The sequence below is a fragment of the Mya arenaria genome, chromosome 11, assembly GCF_026914265.1.
Source record: "Mya arenaria isolate MELC-2E11 chromosome 11, ASM2691426v1".
NCBI lineage: Eukaryota > Metazoa > Mollusca > Bivalvia > Myida > Myidae > Mya > Mya arenaria.
The window spans coordinates 67,803,627-67,819,923 of record NC_069132.1 but is presented as its reverse complement, the minus strand read 5'-3'; the positions used below and the strand labels follow the sequence as shown (position 1 = coordinate 67,819,923).

The 16,297-nt window shown below is 35.7% G+C and overlaps 1 protein-coding gene across 1 annotated transcript in view; it reads right to left on the bottom strand.

Annotated features, from left to right (window-relative positions):
• LOC128208718 (uncharacterized) overlaps positions 1-16,297 on the bottom strand; it is a 75,553-nt gene that overhangs the window by 7,167 nt on the left and 52,089 nt on the right. The window contains exon 3 of the mRNA XM_052912267.1: positions 2,900-3,036. Coding sequence (XP_052768227.1) covers positions 2,900-3,036 — 137 coding nt within the window. The remainder of the gene's footprint in view (positions 1-2,899; positions 3,037-16,297) is intronic.

Sequence of the window (16,297 nt, the reverse complement as noted above, 5' to 3'; positions counted from 1 at the left end):
AGCTTGTATGAATAAAGATAACAAAATGTAAATTTATAACACATAATAAGACTAGCTAAAGAAAAAAGTCAATGTGTATCAGAAATTTACTGTTAAATCCCATTTGTCATAGCCTAATGTCTGGAATGGGTACATTCAACAGATGAATGGACTTAATGAAGACCACACTCATCAGCCATCGTACATACAGTCGAAACTCGATGGCTCGATATTCTAGGGACCGGCCAAAGTACTTCGAGCCTCGAGAATATCGAGCCAAGCGGGATTGCTTACAGAATGTTATTTTTTCATTTGTTACATGAAGTCTTATTTACCTCGTTTGTTATTGGCTACGCTATCTCCGCAAGAGAAGGAAGAGTATTTATTGGGCATAGTTACGCACCCTAAATTTCGTAATATGACTTATTCGATTATTAGAAAATATCATTTTATTTTTTATTTATAATAAAAAATACATTTATGCGAAAACAAGCAATTGTAAACAGTGGGTAACACAACCATAGCTTAAAAGTTATATCAAAATGCATAGTAATTTAGGGATGGATAACAATTAGAGACATAACTTAAAGTTATGGCATGTTTATTCAAACTGTTAAACCATTTAAATTCGATAATAACTATAATATCAGTCAAGCAATTTTAATCGATTAGCGCATTGTGCTAAATGAAGCCAATCAAACAAATCAAGGCGTGAGATTCTTAACTGAACCCGCGAAAATGACATCGACCCAAGCAACCAATTCAAAGCGTGAAATTCTTGTTTGGGACCGCGAAAACGACTTCGAGCGTGGAGAAATATCGACCCTCAAGATATCGAGCCATCCAAACGAAATTTATATAAACAAAGAGTAAATAAAAATCGGTCCTTTTAATTTGGTTCGAGCCAACGAGGATATCGAGCCATGAGATATCCAGCCAACGAGTTTCGACTGTATCTATAATTTTTTTTAATGAAAATTTGAATTCCTTTAGAGATGTATAATAGTCCAAACAAAAGTTATCTAATAAGACTATGTGACTACTCCTCAATATCCACCTCAGTCCTTCTCCTCCTATAATTATGTCAAGCCTGCCATGACATTTTTCAAATCTCTAATTTCCCATTAAATGATTTTCAGCTGAAACATACTGTACAAGCTCTCAGAAACCAATCCTCAACAAGAGAAATATATCAATACATCAAAACATGACAAGAAGGTAATGAAGCTATACATGGTAATAAGGGCTTAGGGCATAAAAATTATGTTTGTTTTCACCAACCCGACTCATTTTTCCTCACGACCTAAACTTTGTTTGCCTTTGTGTTGGTTCTTTTTCGTAATTTAAAAAAAAAAGTCCATCTTTTGGGTGAACATGTTAAAAGTTGACCATTTCAAAATTAAAATTTCCTATAATAGTGATAAACCCTTCTATAGTTTGGTTCCATACAGAATCCTGGTTCTCAAAAAATCAATAAATAAAAAGGTTATATCTACCTACCTATTAATTTTTGAGAGATGTTAATGGAAACAAAGAACTTTTTTTGGGGGGGGGGGGGGTAGGGGGGGGGGGGTAGAAGAATTTTCTGAAAAGGAGTTTCAGACTGTTTATGGAAGTCACTCACAAATAAACTTTTTGTGTAGTTTTAATGTAAGAAAAAGGGAAAAATTCAAATAATTATACCAGTTTTATGACGATTATTATGCAAGTACATGCTGTTGAATGTGTTCCTTCTTTCAGTTAACCAAGGGGTACACATGGAACTCAACACATCATTTCGCCATTGTGAATACAGTCAAACCTGTATTAAGAGGTCACCTTTGGGAAAAGGTCAAAGTGGCTGCTTAAGACAGGTGGCCACTAAATCCAGGTTGGAAATTTCAGCCACTTTAGCTTTGTTTAAACAGAGGTCAATTTAGTGGAATCTGTTTCTTTTTTCAGTTAACCAAGGGTATTAACTCAACAAAATTATTTTGCCATTGTGAACTTGTGCAAAAATTTCATGTTGATATCTTTAAAAGACAAAATTTAGGTTTACCCATAGATGTAATTCCTTATCTTTTATTTAAACACATTATTATGTTTAACTGGTTTAACTTCAATGGTATTTGCTCATGTTTTCAGACCAAAAAATATTTTTTCCGTTAATGCATCTGAAAATACTTATATTATAATTGTTTTACTCCATGTGGCTTACTCTAAGAGGGTTGCGAACCCACCCCGTTTAAGGAAAATTAGAAAAGCGAAGACTTATCCACAAGGCCACAGGAACTTGTAACAAAGTGGAAGATATTTTGACAATTTATCAATACATTGATTACATCACATGATAATGTGAATCAACCTATTATGCAACAACAAAGCTGTAATTCAGTGATTATTAGTGTTGTTAATGCTAATGGAAAATGTGGTCTTCAAAGACAAGAAAATATCATCATTTAATGAAGGTTTCAAGCTTTTTTGTATCTTAGTTTTAACACTCCTAATGATTGCCACACTTTATTTCATCATACAAAAAAAGTGCAGCATTTCAAGGGACATAATCCAGTCATACATTGTCTAAACTGGCTGTTTTAAGAAATGAACCAAGCTCTCATGGATATCTAACTACATTTAAACACAGTTAATCTGAAATCGTAGGAACCCAGATTAAAAAAAAATCGAAAAAACGATATGACAGCATTCACGAATTATACATGACATAAAATATTGAATCGTGAAGATGTCATTCTTGAACAAGCCCTAACTGAGCTTCAATATCACCTCAAGCTGATGCCTAAATGCTATCACAGTATGGTGTGCAACTGCAATCTGATCTTTGTCAGCAGTCTTATATCAATGGTTTCCGATATTTACGTAAATATAAGGCTCATTCAAAATCATAAAATAAAAAAGTTATAATACAGCCCCTATACCTCACCTGAACAGAGGGGTCATGACCTTTCCTGCCACCGGCTATCAGGTAGAGGCGTAGGGCGTACAGACCAATCAGAACAGCCACTGCAATCATTAGCATTCCCAGCAGTGTGACCCCGGAACCAAAAATGTCAACAAAGCCTGGAACATCAAGGAGAAGTATATTTTAGACAATGTGACACCATACAAAATTGATTATCAATTTAGCGTCAGGTTTCATTTTCAAACCTTCTGTTCTAGCACGAAAAAACTGAAGAATAGTGAAATAAACAAGCATATTATCTTTTTAAATTCATGTAACCCGAGTTATATATATATATATCAAAACTATTTTAATGGTTTGTTACAATCTTCTTAACATATTTCCCTTCTTTATCAGCTTCATAAATGCATTTCCTTTCCAAAAGTTTGAAAACTAATATTTCTCTTTTCTTTTTTTTTTTGAAGGCCTAACACAGACATTTTACATATAAATTTGTTTGTACAAATACCAGCTGAAGAAACATAAAAAATCCCAAGGGAACTGTTCTATCCTTGTTTTAAAAATACTGTTGTTTGCTTCTCATCAAGCCTAGTTTCCAATTACAGGATGGAAACAAAATACATCTTTCACTTATCAGCTATGACAGAAACCCTTCAGCTTAAAATTACAAAGACAATAAATTTTCATTATTTTGTTCAATGTAATTTCATTCTGAGAAGAAAAACAAAAAGAAAATAAATCTTGTAATTCTTGTGGATAATTGAGGATAATTTCAGATATTTCAACACAACCAAAAGGAGATGGTTGTTTTTGGTATAACAAAACCAGATGTCTTCCTTGGAGCCAGACAAAACCTGCCATGTCATTTTTGACTAGCTGGACAAAACCTCCCACATCAATTTGACATGGTGTATGGAACATCCCATCCTGGATATTATATCCTATAAATGTTTGTCAGTATGGACACACTTTTATCACAACAACACACTTAAGGTAGTTTTCCGGTAGTTGATAAAATTATTTATAGATGTAAATGAGTGTCTCATTATTGATGGGCTTTGAATGTCAAAATGACCTGGGATGTTTTGACCACAATGTCAACATGACCTGGGATGTTTTTGTCCACCATGTCAAAATGACCTGGGATGTTTTGTCCACCATGTCAAAATGACCTGGAATGTTTTGTCCACCATGTCAAAGTGACCTGAGATGTATTGTCCACAATGTCAAAATGACCTGGGATGTTTTGACTACAATGTCAAAATGACCTGGAATGTTTTGTCCACCATGTCAAAATGACCTGGGATGTTTTGACCATCATGTCAAAATGATCTGGGATGTTTTGTCCACCATGTCAAAATGACCTAAGGTGTTTTGTCCAACATGTCAAAATGACCTGGGATGTTTTGTCCAACATGTCAAAATGACCTGGGAGGTTTTGTCCACCCTGTCAAAATGACATGGGAGGTTTTGTCCACCCTGTCAAAATGACCTGTGAGGTTTTGTCCATCCTGTCACAATGACATGGGAGGTTTTGTCCACCATGTCAAAATGACCTAGGGTGTTTTGTCCACCATGTCAAAATGACATGGGAGGTTTTGTCCACCATGTCAAAATGACCTAGGGTGTTTTGTCCACCGTGTCAAAATGACCTGGGATGTTTTGTCCACCGTGTCAAAATGACCTAGGGTGTTTTGTCCACCGTGTCAAAATGACCTGGAAGGTTTTGTTCACCATGTCAAAATGACCTGGGATGTTTTGTCCACCATGTCAAAATGACCTGGGATGTTTTGTCCACCATGTCAAAATGACCTGGGATTTTTTGTCCACCATGTCAAAATGACCTGGGATGTTTTGTCCACCATGTGAAAATGACCTGGAATGTTTTGTCCTATATTTGTCTCCGTAAAAAAACAATCTACAACATTTGGTATTTTGAGATATGAAGTGGTCTTTGGTTTTTGATGAAGTCATCATTTTACCCAAGTAAATGAAAATGGGTTTAAAAGATATGAAGCCAATATGAAAACAATGACTCGAACCTATGACCTTGAACTGTGTCATTGACCTTGAGCAAGCGCACAGGGTGTATCAGTTCTGCATGTGGTGTAAATGTTGTTAACATGTTACCCAAGCTTTATGAAAATCCTTTAAGTGGTTTAGGAGGTATGGATCAGACATCAGAAATCCATGACTTGAGCCAATGAGCTTTTACTGTGACCTTTACCTTGAGCCTGTGCTGTGTGCCAGTAACGTGGGTTCTGCATATTGCCTCGATATTGTGTGCATGAAAATTCTTCAAGGTATTTAAGAGATATGGAGCTTTCACTAAATATATGGCTCAAAATTCTGACGTTGAACTGTGACCTTGACCTGGCGCTACTGTAATGTGGGTTCGGCATGAATAAGAGATTCCCTTGAATTATTATTTTTTCCTTCCACACAGGAACTGAGCAGCTGTAACAAGCTGTTGCATGTGTTTCACAAAATTAAGGCTGAAGTTTCAGTTAAAGTTGATCTAATTTGTCACAATTCTTATCATAATTATTTTTCATTGTGCTTTGCAGGGCTGGGGTTCTAGGGCAAAATTTCATTTAAAGATCATAAAAAAAGTCCTAACTTTGATAATCTTAAATCTGCATATACGTCATCAACAGCAACAAGTTGATTTATAAATATTGGCGAGAATTCAATTACACAACCTTTAGAAAATGTGGGCGTGTGAGCAATAAGCCTTTGACCAAACACGCGTATCATTCACGTGTGTCAGTACATTAGGCCTTAAAAAATATGTTTGATTCCAGTTCCATGCCCCCCCCCCCAAAAAGGGTAGGTAGGTCGGGAAAAAAGTATCAGCCAATTTTTTCTTGATATTTTTCTGTTACCTAAAACTATACAATGTAGGATAATTGCTATAGAGCATGGATACACTCAGAATAAGCATTGCTGGTATTGTTTAAAGCCGAAAATATCTTTTTTTAACTTTAAATATATTGAAATCACACAAATGAGAAAATATATTTCATAGGACAATAAGAACATTTAGGATCGTGGCAGAATAGCGTTGGTTAGGAAACCAGAAACAAACATATTTTTTTCTACGCCTCACTGATTCAAAGATTAAGTGACACTGCTGTAACTCCATCAAGTCATTTCATCAGAAACGATTCCTATTAATTGACATTTACCTGAGGTTTCATCGCATGCTCATATAACATTGTTTCCATGTTTAATTATAATCGGTTAAGTCAATGGGAGAAAACTGTTTCCTGAGAAAGGAAAACCAATCAGAGGGAGTAAAAGAGTTTCACAGTTGATCAATAATAAATGAATCACTTCAAAGATGTTTGTCATTTACCAGGGGGCTAAACACGATCGCCTTTTATTGCCTTCTGACTGGCCTCATTAGACACAGATTTTACACCATAGATTTTCATCTTCATTGATGTCACAAAAATGATATGCGAAAAAAAAGAGATATACAGCTATAGGCAAAGCAATATATCGCAACAATGTATTGATTCACTGATTGCGCCAAATATTGTTAATTTTCACTGTACAAATGATTAACGTATAGTAAGGTTCATTTTGTTCATTCTTGAAAGACAATTTTTATTAATTCTCTATGAATATTTCTGCACTGAAATTTTCGCAGTTAAAACTGATATTGTGATAAACTGGCATAATTATTATGAAAAATGATGCTGCGGTTCATCATTTGTTATTTTGAGTCTATCATTAGGTCTGCCCGTATCTATTGGTTGCATTATGGCTAGACCCTGATGTGACACCATCTCAGCTTTAATTGTGTTTGAATGCCATAAGTGACATGAGATAGAATTTACTGCAATTCCTAGTCAAATCCAGACACTGGAGGGCCAGAAAGAACAGAAGACTTAAAGAAATAGAGCAAGATACAAGAGCTCTGGTCGCAATACCCTAGCTCTTTGCAAAGAGACCTCTGGGTTCTTTAACATGCTTGATGCACCTTTTCTGGGTTTAATAAGTACTGAGTACACTATTTTCCCAGTACTACCCTTTTAATGCATAGCGGTAGGCAAAGGAGCTACTCGTACCATATTTTTACGTCTTTCATTTTGGCGTGGCCAGACTTTTTGAACCCCAAGAAAAAACGCTCTACAACAAGTATGGGCAGTCATAACTATTGTTCATTTTCTTTCCCAAGTTAATATTCTGGTATGTATTGTATATAAGACAACAAAGTCGAGGAAACCAGGTGGTATTTAGTCATGGCCATGACATAACTCAATCATGAACACATGATAACTTAGTCATGGAAACGAGTTAGTAAGCCACAACGAGCTTTTTTGAAATTGAAATTTTCACACTATTTCCTTTGACCCATTTCATTATTACCAGCTAATTCAATCGGGAATATGCCGTCCCTGTACACAATAAATATACAGGCATGTACAATTCCCATATATTATGGATGTATGAAAATAAACAAGTTACTGTAAACAGTAAGTAAGGAACAGTTACAGTTCCAGTACACCATGGATATATAGAAATGTACTCTTTCCTGTATACACTTATGATATGATTTTGAATTCTGTCATAAGTTAAATACTTTGATGTTTCATTAGACTGAGCATATACATTATAATCAGCATTAATATATATACCACTGATTTATTCATTTCAATGTCAAGTCACATTTCGTAGAAAGGTCTGATACATTCAAACCATTTGGTATGGAATAACATGCCACAGATTACATACAGTAGATTCTGCTTTACTAGCAAGAAACCAAACCATTTGCAGCTCTTTTTATCCAATTTCATCAGGTCTCATTTTCCCGTTGTGATGATACAGCGACCAATCATCACCACTGTAATTACTTCTGCAAATGAACTCTCAGTACAAACACCATGGGAGCTCTACCCTCATATGGTGCAAGCTTACTTTACAGATGTGGACGAATGGCTTGTATAAAAGATTGCCAAGAAGTTACACATTCTCGTTGACATCTGTGATATTATTAATGGCCATCCGATGACGCTTACCTCGAGATTAGATATGATATAGCATCCATAAAACCTTCTTGCACCTTCAAGGAAACCTCCCGAAATATTTCTATTTATAGTACATTGTATAATGTCATGAGAAAAGGTGTGTAAGAGTCTCCAGTAAGTTGTCGATCTGTCTTTAGAAGTCAACAGGATTTTTTTACTGCAGAGAAATTTCAGGAAATGTCATTAAAGGTTTAGGCTTGATTATAGGATACGAGAGGTTGACATTCAGGAATCTGATACTCAATTATATGTTTTTTGTATGCCTGGTGATATCCCATACCAATTGAAAAGGTTTGATACGCTCCCCCCACCCCAGGAAAAAATGATACAAAAATCATATGAGGTCACTTGTCATCATAATTTCTCATTACCACCAATTTCTAGATAAAATGACAAGCTTATTTGTTAGATTACCTTAACTACATTATCATAACTTTTAATTCTGTTTTTTTATTTATTTATATCACATCATTATTGTCAGAAATTAATGTAACATACTGTATTTGCTCGGGCCTCTAGGAAATACATCATGTGGTACCGATAGTGGACATTGTATTATGGTTATGGCTTCATGCAGCATGTTAAAAAGGTACCATTGCTAATCAATGTTTTAATAAACATTCTGTACATATATGAATCTATTCGGAGTCCTACCCCAACCCAACATCTCAAATCCCATCCTTATGTATATTCGCCACCGATTCTCTGAAGTTTCAACCTCAAACGAAATGATTTTCAAAGTCAAATTTCTCCCAAGCTAATGGTGCAACTAAAAATGAGACAATTTAACTGAAACCTGATGGATTCGGCTTTAGGCCAAATGTCACTGAGGCACATGAAATAAAAGACAAGACTCCACAAGCTTTTGTCAGGCTTTACTGTCAATGTTTGCCATATTCTGGTCTCATTATGATGTCTCATTCCATTCTCTTGGAAATTCCATGGTTGTCATAAAGTGTGAGAGGACCTTCATTAAGCCTGTCGATATTAAAGATTCAGCAAAATAACATATTCTAGAGAGGTTGTAGAACACCATTATGTATAAGCAGAAGTGGAAATTGCCACAAGCCTGCAAGGTTAGGTGTAGCATTTTCTTGTCCGTGCCTCCATTTATACACTCATAAGTTAAAAAAAGTGACACCAGGTAGTTGATAACCCTTCACCTTCATTGTAAACGATCAGTTTTTGACAATTCTTGTATCATTGTTTTATTTCTTCTTTTCTTTAAATGAAGCAAAACTAATCAAGGCATAACAATGAAATGCCATTATTAGAAAGGTGAAGGACACAATTTTGAGATCTAGCAATTCTGACCTATTTTTAAAATGATGGGAAAGGAAATGCTTACCAACGTATTTTGTCAGATACATAATAGTGTTTTTGTATGAAAAACAGCTTAAGATCCTTAAATCATCCCTGGAAAATTTTACTTAGCCCTTGCTCAGAATCGATATGTTGCTGTAAAAATACTGTTGTTTGTTTCTCACCAAGTTTCCCGTGGCAGGGCGGAAACAACAGACAAAATACATCTTTCAATGGCTATGACGGAAAATCTATTGGAAACTCTCTATCTTTAAATTACAAAGAAGATAACATTTCTAGTTTTCGTTTTCAAATAAAACAATGCTCCATCAGTCTGGGAACAGAATAACAAACCTAAAATAAATCTTGTACTTCTTTTTAACTAATCAGACTGATAACACTAAATAAAATAATTCAATCTCAAACCTTCCTTTTGTGATCACAAAATCAAACAAATCAGAATATTTGCATGTTACAAACCAAACAAATAAGAGCTGACCATATGAGTTGCCTTTCTTGATTATCTTACTAGGTGTGATGACCAATGACTGGGGGGCCTGTATAAAGTATCAATCAAATACATGGGAGTTGTCTTTCTTGATTATCTTACTAGGTGTGATGACCCATGACTGAGGAGCCTGTATAAAGTATCAATCAAATACATGGGAGTTGTCTTTCTTGATTATCTTACTAGGTGTGATGACTGATGACTGGGGGGCCTGTATAAAGTATCAATCAAATACATAGGAGTTGTCTTACTTGATTATCTTACAAGGTGTGATGACCCATGACTGGGGGGCCTGTATAAAGTATCAATGAAATACATAGGAGTTGTCTTACTTGATAATCTTACAAGGTGTGATGACTGATGACTGAGGAGCCTGTATAAAGTATCAATCAAATACATAGGAGTTGTCTTACTTGATTATCTTACTAGGTGTGATGACTGATGACTGGGGGGCCTGTATAAAGTATCAATCAAATACATGGGAGTTGTCTTTCTTGATTATCTTACAAGGTGTGATGACTGATGACTGAGGAGCCTGTATAAAGTATCAATCAAATACATAGGAGTTGTCTTACTTGATAATCTTACAAGGTGTGATGACTGATGACTGGGGGGCCTGTATAAATTATCAATCAAATACATGGGAGTTGTCTTTCTTGATTATCTTACAAGGTGTGATGACTGATGACTGAGGAGCCTGTATAAAGTATCAATCAAATACATAGGAGTTGTCTTACTTGATAATCTTACAAGGTGTGATGACTGATGACTGGGGGGCCTGTATAAAGTATCAATGAAATACATAGGAGTTGTCTTACTTGATAATCTTACAAGGTGTGATGACCCATGACTGAGGAGCCTGTATAAAGTATCAATCAAATACATAGGAGTTGTCTTACTTGATAATCTTACAAGGTGTGATGACCCATGACTTGGAAGCCTGTAAAAAGTATCAATCAAATACATATGAGTTGTCTTACTTGATTATCTTACAAGGTGTGATGACCGATGACTAAGGAGCCTGTATAAAGTATCAATCAAATACATAGGAGTTGTCTTACTTGATAATCTTACTAGGTGTGATGACCCATGACTGAGGAGCCTGTATAAAGTATTAATAAAATACATAGGAGTTGTCTTACTTGATAATCTTACAAGGTGTGATGACCCATGACTGAGGAGCCTGTATAAAGTATCAATCAAATACATGGGAGTTGTCTTACTTGATAATCTTACAAGGTGTGATGACCCATGACTGAGGAGCCTGTATATAGTATCAATCAAATACATAGGAGTTGTCTTACTTGATAATCTTACTAGGTGTGATGACCCATGACTGAGGAGCCTGTATAAAGTATCAATCAAATACATAGGAGTTGTCTTACTTGATTATCTTACAAGGTGTGATGACCCATGACTGAGGAGCCTGTATAAAGTATCAATCAAATACATAGGAGTTGTCTTACTTGATTATCTTACTAGGTGTGATGACTGATGACTGAGGAGCCTGTATAAAGTATCAATCAAATACATAGGAGTTGTCTTTCTTGATAATCTTACAAGGTGTGATGACCCATGACTGAGGAGCCTGAATAAAGTATCAATCAAATACATAGGAGTTGTCTTACTTGATTATCTTACTAGGTGTGATGACCCATGACTGAGGAGCCTGTATAAAGTATCAATCAAATACATAGGAGTTGTCTTACTTGATTATCTTACTAGGTGTGATGACTGATGACTGGGGGGCCTGTATAAAGTATCAATCAAATACATAGGAGTTGTCTTACTTGATTATCTTACTAGGTGTGATGACCCATGACTGAGGAGCCTGAATAAAGTATCAATCAAATACATAGGAGTTGTCTTACTTGATTATCTTACTAGGTGTGATGACCCATGACTGAGGAGCCTGAATAAAGTATCAATCAAATACATAGGAGTTGTCTTACTTGATTATCTTACTAGGTGTGATGACTGATGACTGAGGAGCCTGTATAAAGTATCAATCAAATACATAGGAGTTGTCTTACTTGATTATCTTACTAGGTGTGATGACCCATGACTGAGGAGCCTGTATAAAGTATCAATCAAATACATAGGAGTTGCCTTACTTGATTATCTTACTAGGTGTGATGACCCATGACTAAGGAGCCTGTATAAAGTATCAATCAAATACATAGGAGTTGCCTTACTTGATTATCTTACTAGGTGTGATGACCCATGACTGAGGAGCCTGAATAAAGTATCAATCAAATACATAGGAGTTGTCTTACTTGATTATCTTACTAGGTGTGATGACCCATGACTGAGGAGCCTGTATAAAGTATCAATCAAATACATAGGAGTTGTCTTTCTTGATTATCTTACTAGGTGTGATGACCAATGACTGAGGAGCCTGTATAAAGTATCAATCAAATACATGGGAGTTGTCTTTCTTGATTATCTTACTAGGTGTGATGACCAATGACTGAGGAGCCTGTATAAAGTATCAATCAAATACATGGGAGTTGTCTTTCTTGATTATCTTACTAGGTGTGATGACCCATGACTGAGGAGCCTGTATAAAGTATCAATCAAATACATGGGAGTTGTCTTTCTTGATTATCTTACTAGGTGTGATGACTGATGACTGGGGGGCCTGTATAAAGTATCAATCAAATACATAGGAGTTGTCTTACTTGATTATCTTACAAGGTGTGATGACCCATGACTGGGGGGCCTGTATAAAGTATCAATGAAATACATAGGAGTTGTCTTACTTGATAATCTTACAAGGTGTGATGACTGATGACTGAGGAGCCTGTATAAAGTATCAATCAAATACATAGGAGTTGTCTTACTTGATTATCTTACTAGGTGTGATGACTGATGACTGGGGGGCCTGTATAAAGTATCAATCAAATACATGGGAGTTGTCTTTCTTGATTATCTTACAAGGTGTGATGACTGATGACTGAGGAGCCTGTATAAAGTATCAATCAAATACATAGGAGTTGTCTTACTTGATAATCTTACAAGGTGTGATGACTGATGACTGGGGGGCCTGTATAAATTATCAATCAAATACATGGGAGTTGTCTTTCTTGATTATCTTACAAGGTGTGATGACTGATGACTGAGGAGCCTGTATAAAGTATCAATCAAATACATAGGAGTTGTCTTACTTGATAATCTTACAAGGTGTGATGACTGATGACTGGGGGGCCTGTATAAAGTATCAATGAAATACATAGGAGTTGTCTTACTTGATAATCTTACAAGGTGTGATGACCCATGACTGAGGAGCCTGTATAAAGTATCAATCAAATACATAGGAGTTGTCTTACTTGATAATCTTACAAGGTGTGATGACTGATGACTGAGGAGCCTGTATAAAGTATCAATCAAATACATAGGAGTTGTCTTACTTGATAATCTTACAAGGTGTGATGACCCATGACTTGGAAGCCTGTAAAAAGTATCAATCAAATACATATGAGTTGTCTTACTTGATTATCTTACAAGGTGTGATGACCGATGACTAAGGAGCCTGTATAAAGTATCAATCAAATACATAGGAGTTGTCTTACTTGATAATCTTACTAGGTGTGATGACCCATGACTGAGGAGCCTGTATAAAGTATTAATAAAATACATAGGAGTTGTCTTACTTGATAATCTTACAAGGTGTGATGACCCATGACTGAGGAGCCTGTATAAAGTATCAATCAAATACATGGGAGTTGTCTTACTTGATAATCTTACAAGGTGTGATGACCCATGACTGAGGAGCCTGTATATAGTATCAATCAAATACATAGGAGTTGTCTTACTTGATAATCTTACTAGGTGTGATGACCCATGACTGAGGAGCCTGTATAAAGTATCAATCAAATACATAGGAGTTGTCTTACTTGATAATCTTACAAGGTGTGATGACCCATGACTGAGGAGCCTGTATAAAGTATCAATCAAATACATAGGAGTTGTCTTACTTGATTATCTTACTAGGTGTGATGACTGATGACTGAGGAGCCTGTATAAAGTATCAATCAAATACATAGGAGTTGTCTTTCTTGATAATCTTACAAGGTGTGATGACCCATGACTGAGGAGCCTGAATAAAGTATCAATCAAATACATAGGAGTTGTCTTACTTGATTATCTTACTAGGTGTGATGACCCATGACTGAGGAGCCTGTATAAAGTATCAATCAAATACATAGGAGTTGTCTTACTTGATTATCTTACTAGGTGTGATGACTGATGACTGGGGGGCCTGTATAAAGTATCAATCAAATACATAGGAGTTGTCTTACTTGATTATCTTACTAGGTGTGATGACCCATGACTGAGGAGCCTGAATAAAGTATCAATCAAATACATAGGAGTTGTCTTACTTGATTATCTTACTAGGTGTGATGACCCATGACTGAGGAGCCTGAATAAAGTATCAATCAAATACATAGGAGTTGTCTTACTTGATTATCTTACTAGGTGTGATGACTGATGACTGAGGAGCCTGTATAAAGTATCAATCAAATACATAGGAGTTGTCTTACTTGATTATCTTACTAGGTGTGATGACCCATGACTGAGGAGCCTGTATAAAGTATCAATCAAATACATAGGAGTTGCCTTACTTGATTATCTTACTAGGTGTGATGACCCATGACTAAGGAGCCTGTATAAAGTATCAATCAAATACATAGGAGTTGCCTTACTTGATTATCTTACTAGGTGTGATGACCCATGACTGAGGAGCCTGAATAAAGTATCAATCAAATACATAGGAGTTGTCTTACTTGATTATCTTACTAGGTGTGATGACCCATGACTGAGGAGCCTGTATAAAGTATCAATCAAATACATAGGAGTTGTCTTACTTGATTATCTTACTAGGTGTGATGACCCATGACTGAGGAGCCTGAATAAAGTATCAATCAAATACATAGGAGTTGTCTTACTTGATTATCTTACTAGGTGTGATGACCAATGACTGAGGAGCCTGTATAAAGTATCAATCAAATACATAGGAGTTGTCTTACTTGATTATCTTACTAGGTGTGATGACTGATGACTGAGGAGCCTGTAAAAAGTATCAATCAAATACATAGGAGTTGTCTTACTTGATTATTTTACTAGGTGTGATGACCCATGACTGGGAAGCCTGTAAAAAGTATCAATCAAATAAATAGGAGTTGTCTTACTTGATTATCTTACTAGGTGTGATGACTGATGACTTGGAAGCTGGGAAGGCTGAACCCATGTATAAAGTATCAATAGAATCATCAAGTGCTTACTAAAAAACGCCCATCATAGAACCTTACACACAAAACTACAACCAATGTATGATCCTTACAATAGTGTTAGTATTATGTAAAAATAGCTTAAACTTCAAATATTAAAACTGTTAAAATTCAAGAGATCACCTTTAATTTAATTACAATATAGACAACCTGTTCTGATTAAGTTACAATACGATTAGTCGCGATGGTAGAGAGGCTTTTGTATCAGACTCTGAATCAGAGGGTCCTGCGTTTGATCCCCACATAAAGCTTCACTGATGATGCATACTGGCTAAAGTACTCAAAGTAGAGGTTCTTAATCAATGTAAATAGCAGATAAATTCTACATATGTTTGTTGCCAAAAAGCACATCCTCAGCACCCCAGCATCAATTGTGCTCTGGATGAGTCATTTGTGGACGAGGATCAAGCGCCCTTAAAATGATAAGAAATGTCGTTTTTATTATGTCCAATTATTTTCAAAAATAAACAAATAAGCGAATATGTTCACGTATATTGGTTGTTGCAAACACAGATGCCAAATATATATAGCCATTGCAACAAAATCAGGTACCCAAAATTAATTAAAAACTCTCTAGTTCGCGTCATATGGAGTCAAATTAAAACTGATATTCATAACATATATGATACCCTAGCCAAGTAAGCTGTAAAAATTTCATACTCATGAATAATTAATGACTTAAAATCCAGCCGCTTGATTGGTCGCCTGAGACACACCTCATGCAATATTGCAATGGCCGACAAGTTACGATTGAAATCTCGGTTCTGAATGATCCAATGATATTGTTGCTTTCAAATAGTTTTTGACAGGGCATTAAATATTTTGTCAAATTTAATGATAGCTCTTCACAAAGGAGATGATTTACTTTTTGTGTTTGGCTTTTTGGTTGGTTGGAAAATGCTTACAAGTATATCGCTAGCCAATTTGCCAAGGGTAACTTATTTGGAATGATTAGGCCGAGGATGTGAAAGCTCTTACGAACATGTTTCAATAGTTTGTTGTTGCAATGGAAGACAAATATATCCATATAACCATATCTTTACAACTTTTAAACATGCTACTTTAGCTCTAAGAACAGTGTATGGATTTTGATGCTAACATATTTTACTTGTCGAATCTCTGACTGAAAGTGCCGCGGGCAACCAATAATAGACACATCCATTTAGGGGACTCTCTAAATTTGATGAAAGGCATATTATGAATATCAGTCTAATGTATATAATTTCCTAATATTCAATATCACTTATAAAGTTATGAATATACAGGATCATGGCAGCTTGAA